Below are 17,701 nucleotides of genomic sequence, written 5' to 3' on the forward strand. Positions count from 1 at the left end.
GCCATTATGCACAAATGGAGAAAACATGGAGCAGGAAGGGAAAAACCAATCTGCTGCTGATCCAGGATGAACCCAGTACGGCGCCTAAAGCTCTGGAGACTCTCTTACCTTAGTTAAGGTAAACACAATAAAGGCATCAAAGGCAGAGTCAGATGGTAAAAATCACTGCTGACCCCCCCCAAAAAAAGAAAGAGAAAAACATCTTGATGATATCCAAAAAATATTCTGGAAATGACGAACAGAAGTATAAGCATCGTAAAAGGTTTACTTGTTGCCACAACCAGTAGTCGGGGTTACGGGACAGTTCCTCTTCCCCACAGGACCAGATTGGTTTGGATGGCTTTTTCTCCCGTTTGAAAACTGCAATTTGTATTTACTCAGCTTACCTTTGATAATAAAATCTGATGGTATGAAACGCTTTAGGGTAATGAAGCAAAAACAAAAGAAATCTGCAGGGGGAAGAGGAGGAAAATACTTTTCTACAGCACTGTATTTGTAATGACTGGCTAGGAATTTAGCATACAAATTAAAAACTATGTAACAAAGATTTGCAGGCAATCAAGTGAAAAAAAATAGAATATATTATAAACAGCTAAATGAAACGATAAATAAGTGAGATAAGGGCTTTTGTAATTAAATTTATCGCTGCTGGTGTAAAAATTAGTGTGTACTTATTTGGTGGGAATTTACGTCACACCTGCAGAAAACAGAGCGAGTCAAAAACGTGACACTCATTTCTCTCCCACATCCTCTTCATGGTCATCTCCACACAGTGCACCTAATTACTAAAAGTGCTTCCCATTCACACATCCGAAACCTGTCTGAATTGAAATTCCTGAATCGACATGGAGGTGTCACTTCAGACTATCAGTACCTCACTTAAGCAGAAAAACCTCAACCCCCAGCCGCCTGTCACAAAAGACATGCATCTCAAAGCCCACTGAGAAGCTTAGGGAAGGCTGGCTGAAGAAAACCAGAGAAAAGAGGGAAATAACACCAGAGGTGTCAAAAAAAAAAACAAAGTGAGGACGGGCAGGGGAAGTTAAACGGCGAGAACAAGGGAGTAGACGACGCGGTTGCTTAGCACCGACACCACAGCGGTGGATTAACGACTGATTAATGTGGACTTACTGGAGCAAGGGCTTTCTGCAGGGTCGGACTCTGCACGTAGGTATCCGGAGCGACACGCACACGTCGCCGACCCCCCGTTGGGGGCCTGGCTGTATTCTGGACAGTCTCTGCAGCGTCCCTCTGTGCCCGACTTGAACTGACCCACGGGACAGGCTGAAGATGACAGAGTGGGAGATTAAATGAGAAGAGATTATAAATTTTTCCTCCACCAACTTCAGACACGACTTTCATCATCAAAGTGCATTATGCAAAATTGTCACATTCGCCGTGTCCTCGACGGACCTCGGTCAAACTCAATTTGCCAACACATCCGTTATTTTTTTTTCCTCCCACTGTACCCACGGTGGCAGATGGTTTCAGATTGATAGACAATTGTGTAATGAGAGTCATAAATTGAAACAATCACCATAATGAGGCTGATGCTAATAGTCAATTTAGTGCAAATAACCTGTCTGTCTGTGACATCTGCCCATCACCGGCTTTACCTGGTCTGTGTTCCAATAATGACGTCACATATTTTTAGAGTCTTTGTGAGAGCAAAAAGAAAAAAATAACACCTGTGTTTACTGATTCTCATATTGTTGAGTCTGTTTTTTTTTTTACATAAATAAAAAACTATTCTGTACTCCTGGAAGTAAAACATAAAAACAGAACTGAGCCAAGTCGATTGTGTCAAAGAAACTGAACCTAAGATTAGTGGAGGTGCCAGCTCTCGCCGTTTATCCAAGTGGGCTTTTCCAACAATGAATGCGTGGAAGGAGGGATGGATGGATGTCCCTACATGTAGCATCTTACTTTTAGGAATCTATTGCATAGACAATAAGAAAAATAAGATTTCCTTTTCTGTTCTTTTCAAAACTCTGCAGAAAAACTGAGTTTGAACCGCGTCGGGTTCAGCGGGCTAACGGAGCTTCGGCCAGCATGTGAATGAGGCCGTCACCGTGACGCCACACGCGGTCGCGGTGTTTACACTCGGAGTGGCAGCTCAAGTACAGAAGATTTAAAACAATAAACGTTCACACCAATTATAACACTGTTTCCGGTGAGAAGTGACGCGACTCCCGGGGTCGACGGGCCTCTGACTGACATTCTGCCGCAGGAACTTTCCCACATGTGAGAACAATTTTTAGCGTGTGAGAATGCAGCGACTCGGAGAGTTAACGTATTCAGTTAAAACTGTTCTAACACCAGTGTGCAGCCAAAAGGACTAGAATAAAAAATTTGTTGACTGACATTGTTTAGAAAAGACTAACTTTAGCAACGTATGTTTATTGACTGAATGTATGTGTCAAGTTAGCTGAGAAGGTTGACTCCTTGCAGGACTTAATCAGAAGAAAATAGTTTTAAATGAAAATATGAGCACAGCAGCAAATAACAGCAGTAAATAATTATTTACTTCTTTCAAAACTAGACCTTTAGGAATTGATTTACTTGCTTCCGACGCATTTAGCTCAAATTCCCTACGACACTGTTCCCGTTATTCATTTCTCTTCCTTCTGACATATAAACTTTTGGTGTATTGTTAAAGGTGTAGCATTAGGAAAAGGCTGTAAGCAGAAATTGTGGACCGTAGGAATGTAGCTCTAACGGTAGAGTGGGTCGTGTCACGTCGATGTTTTAGGTGGAAAAAAGCTGCATTTGATCAAATACTTGAAAAATGACACTGATTTTATACAGCCCATAAAAAAAGCATTAACAGCTGAAGCTTTTGGTGTACATCATGCCGTGTGACATGTTTAAAGTCTGAATGGTGTTTCCAGCTCAAAGTGGTGGGGGAGGGGAAAAAAGAGCAAAAGGCAGAGGTTTCATCTCATGAAAGAGGTGAACATTTTTGATTTCTGCAAGGATAAAATAGCAGAAGGATTGGAGAATCAGTTAGAGGACATAACGTTTATTGAAAAAGTGTGTGCAGCTGGTGGATTTCAACAGAGTGAGGATTTTCAATCCGGTTATTTGCACTGTGGCATGGCTACGCCAGCCTTTAGGGCCGCGTAACGGTCCGAAGAAGTCGTATAAAAACACGGTTAAAGGCTCACTTCCACGACAAAGCTTAAACATTCTGCTCAAGCTTCCTGATAACGCTAAATCATTTCGACGGCATTCCGAAGTTCTGGACGTTGAATTGAGCCTGAATCTATACGTATTGTCCCAGGAACAGCGAAACGATTATGATTTCAAAGCTAGGTGTCAATTTCATTTTGAGAAAATGACCCGCGTATGAAGCAAATTAACTGTCCAATCTCTCCGTGGAGGCAATTTCCTTTTATGGCCTAGTGAGTGTTTTTCCCTCACAGCTTTCCTCTGTGACAGAATGCTGCAAATGGCACTTCACCAGAAACATAATGTTAGAAGTTATTCCTTTTTTTTTAATGAAATCATTATACCTCCCACAGAGATCAAGCCGAATCCTGCTTTCACAAGCATGCAGCAAGAAGCACGCTTTTCTGGAGGAACTGCGCCGCTCCTTCTTGTGCTTCTTTGTTCGTCGCGCTGCGCGTTTGTCCGCGGCGGTGGGATGTGCTAAGCGCGCACGTCGGGAGTGTTTGCGTACGAGGCATGTTAATTGGACTCATTAGACGGAGGCTGCTGCACAGCTCCTCAGAGAATTACTCTGCTTCTTCCTTCTTTTCTTGTGTGCTTTGCTTTGATGTTCTCAAACTGATACAATCTTTACCCGGAGCGCCACCTTCACGTGTCGCCTCCCCCGCCCCCGACTTCTGAGCTCCTCATGAGCTCCTTCTATGTGAGCTGAACCCAGAGCTGCCGCAGCAGGACACCTTTGACCCTGCTCTTCCTTTTCAGAGATGAGTGAAGCTCAAGTCGACCTTTCCCACTGTCCCCACAGTGTCATGGTCGTTGCCCTGCCTCATTAGCTTCCTTCGTCTTTTACTTCCTCTCAAACATGTATGCGCCCCCCGCCCCCATTTTGTCTGCCAGAATATGCATGTTTGTTTTTTTGTTTTTTTTATCTGGCGTCTCACCTGCGCAGCGGGTCTGCATCTCCACCGGCTCAAATCCAGGTAGACAAGCGCAGGAAGTTGTCGGCTGCCCCACCCACTGGCCGTCTTCGCCGCAGAACAACTTAGGGGGTCGGGGCCGGGGCCCCTGCAGGGAGGCGTGCTCCACGCACGAACCCTGCGCCTCCTGCACTAAATAACGGGGGACTGTCTCCAGGAAAGACGAGAGCATGCTGACGAGGGGAGGACACTTCTTGAAGAACACCCTGACAGAAAGCAGAGCCATGCAGGCGCCCTGAGACTGAAAGGCCAAGTAGAAGCCCCTCTTGGTTAGCGGGCCCAGCCTCAGGGTCTTCACGTTGAATTTCCGCTCCCCGCCCTTCCTCAGGAGAAAGTCTGCAGCCACTGTGTCCACCTAAGGCAGGAAGAAGGAGAAAAGATATTACGTAAGGGCCGGATTCCAGAGAACGGAGCTGAAAAACCAGCCACTGGTAACTTCGCACGTGTCAGACTGTTTAGCCGATTAAACAGACGTCGTAAATCATTCAAAAGCCCGAAGATTTTCCCAAACAGACCACAGAGATTTTAGACTGATTCATAGCCCTCCTGGCAACCGTACATGTTACAATACACTTTGAGGCCGAATCTGCAGACTTGGAAGTAATTAATCATAATTAATATGTCATCAGAAACACGGCAAAGTTTGTGGAAGGTTCAAGGAGTAAAAATACTTTTGAGTAAGACTGTAGATGTTTGAAAAAATAGGGAAGATAGGAAACAGATTCAACACGGAGACAAGGAGGGACTTAAAACAGTGCTTGTTTCCTTAGGGCCATGACCTAGTTTGGACAAGGAATAAAAGTGACCACATGTCTAAAGAAATGAATTATGTAAGTACAGGAAGTTTCTTTTATTTCCACAAACTGGTTCATGCCCTGTAAAATAAACAAAACTAAGCCAAATGGAGACAGAAACAAAAGGAATTTGTCTAAGAACGTGTTTTTCTGACAATAAAAAGCAATCATTTATAATACGCACACTGCGTATTACTCAAGAAAAAAAAAAAGGATACAAAAACACAAAGAAATGTATAAATCATCAGCTGTCCAGAGTTGGAAACATTTTTGTCCATGAAGATTTAAGAGTAAAAACAAACCATTATATTCTTTTAGCCTCTTTATTTTTTTTTTTTACTCTGTTAGGATAATAGCTAACATTATGCAACTGAGTCACCAGGTTGTTGTTAGCACCTCATTGCCTGGCTTCGTGTTTGTTATATTAAGCTTCAAGCACAACTTGTTGCGAGACTGGGAAATGCTCTTAGTGATTTAATAGCGATCAATAATTCCTGTCTTCTGCTTGTGAACGTCAAGCATTCGTGTATATGCTTTTAAAATATAAAACTTTTTATGGATTGGCTGGCAAGCTAAAAGATGCTAAAGTCCTCCGCTGGTGCTTGGTAATAAAAGCCAGTTAAACAAACTGCTGTGGGCTTCATTGATTCCACAAATTAATATGATTGGATCTCAAGAAAACACAGGAATGGCGTGTTTAAATTATTATTAGTTAAAACGTGCATCTCCGGGATGTAATGAGATTTTGAACCACAAAAAGGGAGCCACTCCTTTGTACTGCCGCAACATGCTAACTAAGGCTGAAAAGTCAATGATCCAATCAGCTGAAGGAACTTAGAAACAGAACATTCTGCCCATTGGCATTAAACAAGCACCTAATTCTAACGTGTTATATTATCATAATGATGCTTCTTTTAGTTTGTAAATTGTGACCGTGGTGCACACTTTGGAGGGTCCAACGTTGGTGCCAAACTAAAGGCCTACTTCAAAGTTTAAAAAAAACTTGACTGATTGTTTGGCACATTCAGCTTCAGAGCTCAGAGCTGGGAATGATTTGGTTCCTGTTTTACTGCCAACTTCTAGTAATAAGAGCCAATCCCAGTGTATTTCTTTCCACTTTCTGCGATCAAACTCTAAATCACCATAGAGGATGAACAGTACCATTCTTCTGGTCTAATAAGATCTAATATGTGAGAAGTGATAATAAACGGTTTCTGTCTACAACTTTCATGGGATTTTATAAGTGTGGCAGCCATATTGGATGCTGGATTCGTGACAGCTGGGAGACCTGTGGCTTTCACTGTCTGAACTGCTCTTATCTTCCCACTGGGAGTTAAGAAAAAGTGTCAAAGGAATCCTCACATTTATCATCCAAGTTCAAAATCTAAATCGTACCGTCGAGTCAAGCTGGATGTTTGTTATCCTATAATGAATGATTAAAAAACACATTTTTGAAATAAATAAAACCTTCATATTAGTTGAGAAATACCATTACCAGTTCAAACCTGGATTGAGTTATTCTACCCTGATCACAGATTTTTCAAAAACGCTTTTCTACAAGAAAACAGGAATTTCTAAGTTTTCTGAAAATGAAACTGTGTGCGTACCTTAGTGTAAGGGTTCTCCATCCAGGGCGGGTACGTGGCCGTGGCCTCGTTGGAGTCCGCCTGGTAGTAGTAAAGGTTAAAAGTTTCTTTGCAGCTGCGGTGGTGCGTGCTCCTGGACGAACACTCCATCATGGTGAAACGCAGCTCCACGTAAACCTGAGAGGCGCTTCGTCTCTGGATGAAGCCGCTGCGCAGCCACTGGCTGGACGAGCTTTCCAGCTGGCAGATCTGAAAGGTCCTCACGCTGTTGTTCTCCTCATCCAAACCGCTCACTTCCTCCCACTGAGACTGAAGAGAACAAAAGGTTGTCAAACACAGTGTTAGAAAAAATAAAATAAAATAAAAAACATGCTCTGACCCAGAAAACCAGTGAGCAGGTTTAAAAAAAAAAAAAGTGGTGTTTACATAACTGGTCATAATAAAATCTACATTAATCCCAGTCAGGCTGCACATCTTTTCTGGCTCCTCTGTGCTACACCTGCCGGAGACCTGAGGGAAAAATCTGGCCTGCTGTGGATGTTGATGCAGCCTAAATTTGAAATTGGGTTGTTAAATCATTCTTCCCACTGAGCTGCATCGCAGCTTGTGGGAATCCAAGTCTCACTTGTCAAACAAGGCACACTGCTTCCCGTAGCATCCAAGACAGAGATTTCACACCGCAAACACATTTATAGACTAAAACATAATCACGAGTGTGTAACAGGCAAAACCTCTCCTCAGAAGTCTTCATTTGTTCGGGAGCCAGCCACAACGGCGAAATGCTTTAATGTTTGACTTCTGAGACAACAGCAAACATGTTCACCATCGCCGCGTTCCCAGGAGCGCAAATCAAGAAAGAAATTAACATACTTGAGGCGAAATTTAGCAGATTTGCTTAAACGCGAGGCTCAGAAATTCGGTTATGTAAATATGTAAATCTTTAAAAATCCATTTGCACATGATTTGCGGAGGGAGGCAGAATGTTGGTCTGAATGAGAGGAAAGCACTCACAGGCAGGTCTAAACCACTTAAAGGAAGAAACTCCCTCCAGATCAAAAAAAAAAAAAAAAGCCTAAACACTGTAGGAAATATAGTCATGCAAAAAATTAAGACTGCTAGCCAATTTTAAAATGTCTTTAGAGAGTAACATAACCAAACAATTTAAACTAAAAGGAAAGATCTGTTTATTATGAAGTGTAGTTAAAAGAGGCGATTTTTAGACAGGGAAAAATGAGAACAGCCCCACAATTTAGGCTTGAAATGGCTGAAAATCACACACATCAAGAGCACATAATGAGCGCTGCTCAGCATTTTGAAGGGAGTTTGCTTAGACGTTTAGTAAGGTGAGTTCCTAAATTTAAGGTGACAGTGAGCACAACGCAGAGACTTAACGAGCTGTTCGAGGCCGCAGGAAAGAAGATTGTAGCAACTTATGTCTTGTAAGGGATTTAAAGAGGTCTCAAAAGTGACTGGAAATTACCTTTTTTATTTTATGGAAAATGGTCGACAAAAAACCCGTTTAGTAAAGCATGTAGGTGGAAGTGTCATGGTTTGAGGGGTGCAGCAAGACAAGATTCACCAGGAACCCTGCTGTGCTTGTTGAGATTATCTGGAAAATATTGAACGGTGCAATGTGACAATGACTGAAAATATATTTAACTGCACCAAGCAATGGCTGAGAAATAAGAAATGGAAAGTTCTGGATTGAGAAAATATCCAAATCTTGATCTGGATACATGAAACATGCTGTATCTGAAAGAAACTCTTTAAGGTAAAACAAATAAAACAATTGTTTAGACATTACTGTGTGATCTTTTTCTAACTAATTAATGTCCTCACTGACTATGTGTCATGCAGTGACAGAGTTCAGACGTATTTTAGAAGACTACAGAGTTAAACAGTGGATTTATACTGATAATATGATTAAAACTACTTTTTCCATGAAGTCGTTGCACGGGAGATTCGCTTGAATCTAATCGAATTTCTCTGGTATCACTTTTCAAATAAAGCAACAGAAAACATATAACAGGAATGGAATTATGTCTCTATCTGCTACAATGAAGAGTATCCTCTTCCTTTTCCTTTAATACTAAAAATAAAGAGCCATATGGTAACCCTCTGATGCCCACACCCTTTGATGCAGACAACATGTGGCATATCTCTGGCTCCTGCTTGTCATTACTACCTAAATCACTGTTTTGTCATCTTTAATGCTGATGTAACCTTAAAAAAAACGAACAGAAAGCTGCCACGTTTCTGTCAACATGAGGCTTTTTTGATGAGCCGCTTCACATGATAATAACTGTGTGAACTATTTGGAGGTTGTCAGCATGTTGTTGGTTTCCGTCTCAATCAAAAGAACAGGCTTACCCCGTCTTCCATCCCCCCCACATCCACCAGCATAAATCTGACTGGTTTTCTTCAGAGGCATCAACGAGTCGAGCAGTTATGGCCACAGACGCTGCTGGCAAGCGAACCGCTGCAACCACTCTTCAACTGATCGAATTACAAATATGTCTTTTTCTGGCGGGGGGATCCAAAACTGTGGGCAGCCAGTCACTGCGACTCCAAGGTTGATGGGATATATCAAAGCATCTGCTTTTCATATACTGAAACGGCACATTCAGACTGATGTTTCCTTTAGTCTGTCAGTGGCTGCAGAAGGAATTTGTTTATGACCGAAAGTAACAAAGAAACCGCTGGAGGCCGAAGATCCGCACTCACCGCTGGGGTCGTGTTGAAATGTACATAGCAGGGCGACGGCGGGGTTACATACCTCGGATTTGTCTTGGGAGAAGATGGTCCATTTGAGATCCGACGTCTCGCTCTTGGTGTTCATCAGGACCTCTGCGAAAAGACGAAAGAAAATAAAAACCCCACAAAACTATAAGCAGCGTGAAATGTACAAATGACACGTATAAAACTGATTTACATGCAGAGAAACAAATCAAAACGACAGCGGGAACATATTTCAAGTCCCAAGTTCTCTGCCAAGTACGAGCCGCGGCTTATACTAGGATTAGGGCGGAAGATGGAGTTTCACCAGTCAATTACATCAACACAACATTCCCACTAGCCTCAAAATTGTCTTTACTCTAATGTTTGTTTTTATTCCCCTACGTCCCGCTCTGTTCCCAGCGGCCTGCTGTGCCTGTGGTCACGCTGAACCCGGAGTGAGAAGCCTGCGTTTCTCCGTGGAAAGCACACACACACACACGCGCGCACACACACACACACGTACCGAGATTTAAGCCCTTCCGGTCACAATCTGTGATTACAATGGGATTGATTTTTTTTGGTTTGCTTTTGAGAGGCATGCAGCCAAGTCCCAAACAGTCTGTGCTGCTCTGCAAAGATTCAGTATCCCAATAAAACCCGAGACCTGAACCGCCTGTAACGCGAGCCACGCGCTCGGTTCTTCTCATCTGTTTTCCTCCCGGCCGTGTCGGCACACCCGGACTGGTATTTACACTGATGGGGAGAGGTTTCTGTCACACGCTGGCTTTTAGGACCTTACCTGTTCTCCGAGGGAGCCTATTTCATAGGCCGGGGCAGTTTGCTTTTAACCAATAAACAAGATTTAATGCGCTTCTGATCAAGGAGAGCACCTCCATGAAAATTGATTCTGGGGGAGCTGCCGGTTTATCATTGAGGTTATTAGGGTTCTGTGTTGAATTAGGTTACGTATATATGGCCCGACAGTGAAGTCGGCATCTCATAACCCCACAAAACAACGCTCGGCACATAGACACTCCTATAAAACACTAAATCTACCTCTGTATTTAAAAAAAATGTTTTATTGATATATTATCTCAGTTTTGGCTTCTAATGTCACATTAAACATGTAGGAAACCTAAACTCAACAACACCTTTTGGTTTTTTGCTTCTTTAATAAAAAACATTCTAATTTGTAAAGAAATAGCTTTCGGCTCTTCCTTACAGTGCTGTTCATTTATTTTCAAAACGACAGATTAAACAATATTAAAAAAAGGGAATCATTAGTTGCAGCCTACAGTATAGAAAATGACTTGCAAGTGAAATATTTTTCATGCCACATTCACAGACGGATGGCTGCGACTTCCAGTGTGATAAACTCTGCTGCCAAAGTCATTAATGCCTGCATAGTGTATTAAGCCGAGGATACACCAAGAGCGTACAGTACTTGAGAATATTTTGCACAACTATTCTCACCTAAAACCATTAGTAGCACTTCATAAAAATAACAGCAGCACACATACCGCAACTTTGTGGTGCTTTGTGAAGTAGGAGGAAGCCTTAGTCAGCACTTAAACCTTTACCCCAAATAAAATACGCTGGAAGCATGATAAGTAGATAATAATAATTTTAAAAAAAGCAGAAAATGACCCTTCACTCAGATAAATTTGTCAGTTGCCGTTGGATCAAGACAGATGCTGTTTCAAGCTGATAATTAAAATAACTGTCATTTAATTATCAGGCTCCAATATCAAGGAGTTTGCATGCGTGGCTGGAGAACAGTGCCTTCGGCGTTGGACTCGACGCAAACATAAAGGCGTATTCAGATTCTGGAGTTCTGGCTAAACACAGAAACACATCCAGGCCTCTCTTTCACTTTTCTCATCCTTCAAGGCAATGATAATGCGTCATTAAAAATGAATCAATACACCAAATAAAGCCGTCTTGCACAGCAGCAACTGAACTATTTCCCAGGAAAAAGAACAGTGTATTAAGCAGACAATAGGTAATGTCTATGAGGGGCCGTTTAGGACAAAATTTACGTTTTGTCTCTCACACACTACCAAAAAGTCTCGCATACTCCAAAAAAGTTGCCTCGCATACTCAAAAAAATTACGTTTCGTCTCTCACACACTACCAGAAACTCTCGCATACTCCAAAAAAGTTGCCTTGCATACTCAAAAAAATTACGTTTTGTCTCTCACACACTACCAAAAAGTCTCGGATACTCCAAAAAAGTTGCCTCGCATACTCAAAAAAATTACGTTTTGTCTCTCACACACTACCAGAAACTCTCGCACACTCCAAAAAGTAGCCTCGCATACTCCAAAAAATTACGTTTCGTCTCTCACACACTACCAGAAACTCTCGCACACTCCAAAAAAGTAGCCTCGCATACTCCAAAAATTACGTTTCGTCTCTCACACACTACCAGAAACTCTCGCACACTCCAAAAAAGTAGCCTCGCATACTCCAAAAAATTACGTTTCGTCTCTCACACACTACCAGAAACTCTCGCACACTCCAAAAAATTACGTTTCGTCTCTCACACACTACCAGAAACTCTCGCACACTCCAAAAAAGTAGCCTCGCATACTCCAAAAAATTACGTTTTGTCTCTCACACACTACCAGAAACTCTCGCACACTCCAAAAAAGTAGCCTCGCATACTCCAAAAAATTACGTTTCGTCTCTCACACACTACCAGAAACTCTCGCACACTCCAAAAAAGTAGCCTCGCATACTCCAAAAAATTACGTTTCGTCTCTCACACACTACCAGAAACTCTCGCACACTCCAAAAAATTACGTTTCGTCTCTCACACACTACCAGAAACTCTCGCACACTCCAAAAAAATAGCCACGCACACTAAAAAAAATACTAAAATGTCACACACACACAAACGTTAACTTTCTCGCACACATACACTGCTACCAGCTCGCACATTCACAAACGTTAACTGTCTCGCACACATACACTAACAGCTCGCACATTCACAAACGTTAACTGTCTCGCACACATACACTAACAGCTCGCACATTCACAAACGTTAACTGTCTCGCACACATACACTAACAGCTCGCACATTCACAAACGTTAACTTTCTCGCACACATACACTACTAACAGCTCGCACATTCACAAACGTTAACTGTCTCGCACACATACACTACTAACAGCTCGCACATTCACAAACGTTAACTGTCTCGCTCACATACACTGCTACCAGCTCGCACACACACACACACAGACGTTTATCTCTCACATACACAAGACTAAAGTTGAACACACAGTACTAAGACTCGTTTTTTGAATGTGTGAGAGCGAGACTTTTTTTGAATGTGTGAGAGCGAAACTCTTTTTGAATGTGTGAGAGCGAGACTTTTTTTGAATGTGTGAGAGTTGTCACGGAAGAGGCGGGGCATAATTTTTGGATCAAACTGCGCATGCGTAGATCCTAAACCTTAAGTTTCGATTGTTGACTCACTGTATGTTCTATTACTTAGTATATTTGTGCTATATATATTTTAAATATATATAGAACGTTTAACTTTCTTGTAGATTAAATGTGCTATAGAAATAAATGAATTTGATTGATTGATTAAAAATAGCAAAATTGCTGTAGTACAATCTGTCCACTGGGTGCCAGCATTACAGGAATTATTAAGAGGTCTTGTGAGAAATTCTGTTCCCCCGTGAAAATCTGTTCCCCCTGTGACGGGAGCGCGCATTGCAGCCAGAGACGTGGATCCGGTGAATCTGACCATTTTCACGGCGCTTCTGATCGATTTCTCGGTAAAAACTACTCATATGATCATGTCAATGTGTAACTTTCAGTTTAATCGGCAGCTATCAAAATAAAAATACATACATAAATAAACGAGGTCCGGTGTGGAGGTCTTTTTTCGCTGTTTTGTGTTATTTTGAAAGCGAAGAAAATCGATCTTTTTTCAGCTTTTGTCTCGTAAGCCTGACAAATAAAAGTCAGTCAACAAACACAGGTTCCCAACACATAGTGTGCATTTATAATTTTTCATTTCTGATGAAGGAGGAAGGAGATTAATATACCTGCAAGATCTTTTACTTTGTTTTCAAAATATTTGCACTATGTTTGACATTTGTCCTTAACATAGTTTAATATAAGGTAGCTATTGAAAGATAGTTTCAATATATTTATATATATTTAAAAACACAAATATACTAAGTAATACAACATACAGTGAGTCAAAAATGGAAAATTATAGTTTAGGATCTACGCATGCGCAGTTTGATCCAAAAATTATGCCCCGCCTCTTCCGTGACAACTCTCACACATTCAAAAAAAGTCTCGCTCTCACACATTCAAAAAGAGTTTCGCTCTCACACATTCAAAAAAAGTCTCGCTCTCACACATTCAAAAAACGAGTCTTAGTACTGTGTGTTCAACTTTAGTCTTGTGTATGTGAGAGATAAACGTCTGTGTGTGTGTGTGTGCGAGCTGGTAGCAGTGTATGTGTGCGAGACAGTTAACGTTTGTGAATGTGCGAGCTGTTAGTGTATGTGTGCGAGACAGTTAACGTTTGTGAATGTGCGAGCTGGTAGCAGTGTATGTGTGCGAGACAGTTAACGTTTGTGAATGTGCGAGCTGTTAGTGTATGTGTGCGAGACAGTTAACGTTTGTGAATGTGCGAGCTGTTAGTGTATGTGTGCGAGACAGTTAACGTTTGTGAATGTGCGAGCTTGGTAGCAGTGTATGTGTGCGAGAAAGTTAATGTTTGTGTGTGTGTGACATTTTAGTATTTTTTTTAGTGTGCGTGGCTATTTTTTTGGAGTGTGCGAGAGTTTCTGGTAGTGTGTGAGAGACGAAACGTAATTTTTTGGAGTGTGCGAGAGTTTCTGGTAGTGTGTGAGAGACGAAACGTAATTTTTTGGAGTATGCGAGGCTACTTTTTTGGAGTGTGCGAGAGTTTCTGGTAGTGTGTGAGAGACGAAACGTAATTTTTGGAGTGTGCGAGAGTTTCTGGTAGTGTGTGAGAGACGAAACGTAATTTTTTGGAGTATGCGAGGCTACTTTTTTGGAGTGTGCGAGAGTTTCTGGTAGTGTGTGAGAGACAAAACGTAATTTTTTGGAGTATGCGAGGCTACTTTTTTGGAGTGTGCGAGAGTTTCTGGTAGTGTGTGAGAGACAAAACGTAATTTTTTGGAGTATGCGAGGCTACTTTTTTGGAGTGTGCGAGAGTTTCTGGTAGTGTGTGAGAGACAAAACGTAATTTTTTGGAGTATGCGAGGCTACTTTTTTGGAGTGTGCGAGAGTTTCTGGTAGTGTGTGAGAGACAAAACGTAATTTTTTGGAGTATGCGAGGCTACTTTTTTGGAGTGTGCGAGAGTTTCTGGTAGTGTGTGAGAGACAAAACGTATTTTTTTGGAGTATGCGAGGCTACTTTTTTGGAGTGTGCGAGAGTTTCTGGTAGTGTGTGAGAGACAAAACGTAATTTTTTGGAGTATGCGAGGCTACTTTTTTGGAGTGTGCGAGAGTTTCTGGTAGTGTGTGAGAGACAAAACGTAATTTTTTGGAGTATGCGAGGCTACTTTTTTGGAGTGTGCGAGAGTTTCTGGTAGTGTGTGAGAGACAAAACGTAATTTTTTGGAGTATGCGAGGCTACTTTTTTGGAGTGTGCGAGAGTTTCTGGTAGTGTGTGAGAGACAAAACGTAATTTTTTGGAGTATGCGAGGCTACTTTTTTTGAGTGTGCGAGAGTTTCTGGTAGTGTGTGAGAGACAAAACGTAATTTTTGGAGTGTGCGAGAGTTTCTGGTAGTGTGTGAGAGACGAAACGTAATTTTTTTGAGTATGCGAGGCTACTTTTTTGGAGTATGCGAGACTTTTTGGTAGTGTGTGAGAGACAAAACGTAAATTTTGTCCTAAACGGCCCCTCATAAATGTCAGCCATAAATACTTTTCAATTTCACTGTTTTTCCACACTTGTTTTATTGCGCCCCTGACAATTATCGACACCTCTGATATAGATGTGTGAAAAGCCCTGAAATAAATTCATCTTTTACAACATCTCACACTGAGAAATGAAGATAACCAAACCATAAATTTGACAGCCTTTATTTGGTGGGGGGGGGAAATACATACAGTGAAATGTTTGTTTTACACAACGAGTGCTGCTGTAATCGGTGGCACCTCTACGAATTCATGTAAGATGATTCATTTCTGAACTAAACTTTATTTTTGTAAGCCAAGGTTCTTTTTTGTTTTTTTGTTTTAAATCCATGACTTCCTGTTAGAGCTGCACACGAAGCACTTAAGTGAGACAAAAATCTGTAAACGTGGCAAATACACAGTGTTGTGTCACAAAAACAAATATTGCTTTAGAATAAAACTTAATTACCTAGATGGCCCACTATAATAATTATGTTAGGAACTGCAAGCGCACTGCCAAGCTGTAAGCAGTAGTTGACTTTAATCTGATTTTTAAATATAAATGTGGCATTTATTCAGGCTAGCACTGAACACAGTGGACATACACATAAGTAGCAATCCCAACAAAACTGAGCATTTTGGGGTTTTACAATCTATTAAGAGTTTATTATCTTTATCACAGAATGAAGAAAATTTCCACGATAAAGATAAACGATTACCCATCAACACAATTTGGTAGCATAGTGTTTTCCTATTATTATGCAGTCAAACGTCCAAGTTTTACGTGACAGAGTTCAATTTTCTCTTACACTCTTTAAAGTGTGGAAGACTGAGAAAGGCAGGTAAACAAGATGCATGCAGTGCTGGTCTTTATGAGTCAGGAAATGGCATGAATAAAATTGCTACCTGCTTGAATTTGCCAAACAAGGCTGGACAAATACCCAGGTACATCTTCCTCCCACACACAGTTGGGAAAACAGAAGAGAGATCCCAAAGAAAATCCGAAAAGCTGTTCTCTCTCTGCAGCAGACTAACATTTTAAAATCACAAAGACTCCATACACACAATTTAATTTAGGTCTATGCACGTCTTTACCAGGCGTGTCAATAACGGTGAAGGACACGGGAAATGATTATTTAATCCTGACAGTAAATCACAATTGTACTTGTTCTGGTGTCATGCATTTTTCACAACAAGACTTCAAAAATAGAGGCAATCCATCTCTATACTCCTCTCTCCCCACCGCACGCAGCCTGCATTACGTACATCCAGCTCTCTGCATTCCACCTCAGTGACATTTTTCCATCCACACCAGTTAACCAGGCTGTCTCAGGCACCCTGCAAACGAAAGCAATGACACAGAGTCGCTAATCATGCTTACAGGGCTGCATATGCTGCAGGTCTGTCATAGAATCACACCACGGGGTAAAAGGCTACATGAGATTGGACTCTAATCACTGATTCTTCCTTCTGTAATACCTGCTTCCTTCGTTTCCCTCGCTGTGTGTGTTGGTTTTTATGAACAAACAGCAACATGCATGCCTTAAAGCCTCTTTTCTACAAAACCACAGAAGCCCAACTACTTTAAAACAGCCACAGAAGAGGAAGAAAGGCGAGTCTGCAGAAAGCAGAGAGAACGACGGCGAGGTGGGTAAAGAGGATAATTGGGTGACAGATTTCAGTTCGGTGTTTTCCTTGCATATACTCTACTTTGAGGTCTCTACTGCATACTTATAAAAAAACAACAAAACACTACACTTCACCACCTCAAACCTCACTGGGCGGACACCCCTTGACTCTGCCTTTGGATGCACACCTGCCTCGGTGTTCATTAGGGGGTGGAAAAGAAACAACCCACCCCGCAGGTACAGTAATCACTGTTTATCACTGCTCTATCATTAAGCTTTATGAGGCAGGATGCGTGAGCGCGAGTGTTTCTATGAGACAGCCAGGGCTTCTATTATGTGCTTGCACGGCCATGCCTTTCACTGGAGCAAACACGGCGTTAAGCCCTGGTAAGAGGAAGCCGGCTTTTCCCCCCGCATTCTTTCGACTGTGGCGGCCACCCACTGCCGGAAAACTGCCCCGGGTGCAAGAAAACGTTGGAACAATGGAAACTCGTCATCTGGCCGCATTTAACACCCAAAACAAGCGATTGTACAGTAATTACAGGACAACTGTCAACATTAAGAGACACTCGAGAAGTCTAAACTGATGCAGGCGCAAGCGGGGAGACTACGTCGGAGCTTTGGAATTACAATGGTGGAAAACTATTACATGTGGGCCCAAGCCAATTTTTCTTCAATAGAGGAGAAACTGAGAAGCTGGTGGGTTTGATATCACAGCTGGCAGTGATAGCTTTATTTTAATTATGCAAAAACAAAGAGAAATCGTATTGGGTTTTCATTACAAGACAAGAATATAAAAAGTACATTCCCCTTAGAATCAAAACAAGACAACCTGAGTTCTGCACTTTTCAGATAAGTTCATTTACTATGGAAAAAGCTAGCTAAACCACCAGGGGTTTTAAATGTTAAATGGACTGTTAAAATG

General features: G+C 41.7%; 1 protein-coding gene across 2 annotated transcripts in view; it reads right to left on the reverse strand.

Annotated features, from left to right (window-relative positions):
• The window catches only part of ephb4a (eph receptor B4a), a 53,761-nt gene that overhangs the window by 12,588 nt on the left and 23,472 nt on the right, over nt 1–17,701 (reverse strand). Inside the window, exons 2-5 of one of the 2 annotated variants that reach the window (XM_014996524.2) lie at nt 9,305–9,375; nt 6,550–6,837; nt 4,113–4,503; nt 1,132–1,284 (exon numbers count right to left, since the gene is read on the reverse strand). In XM_014996524.2, the coding sequence (XP_014852010.2) occupies nt 1,132–1,284; nt 4,113–4,503; nt 6,550–6,837; nt 9,305–9,375 (903 nt within the window). Of the gene's footprint in view, nt 1–1,131; nt 1,285–4,112; nt 4,504–6,549; nt 7,819–9,304; nt 9,376–17,701 lie in introns of those variants that run through there. The other variant, XM_088012632.1, reaches the window with a different exon arrangement.

This window comes from Poecilia mexicana, unplaced genomic scaffold (assembly GCF_051168715.1).
Source record: "Poecilia mexicana isolate PSO_F unplaced genomic scaffold, ASM5116871v1 scaffold_14, whole genome shotgun sequence".
NCBI classification, from domain to species: domain Eukaryota; kingdom Metazoa; phylum Chordata; class Actinopteri; order Cyprinodontiformes; family Poeciliidae; genus Poecilia; species Poecilia mexicana.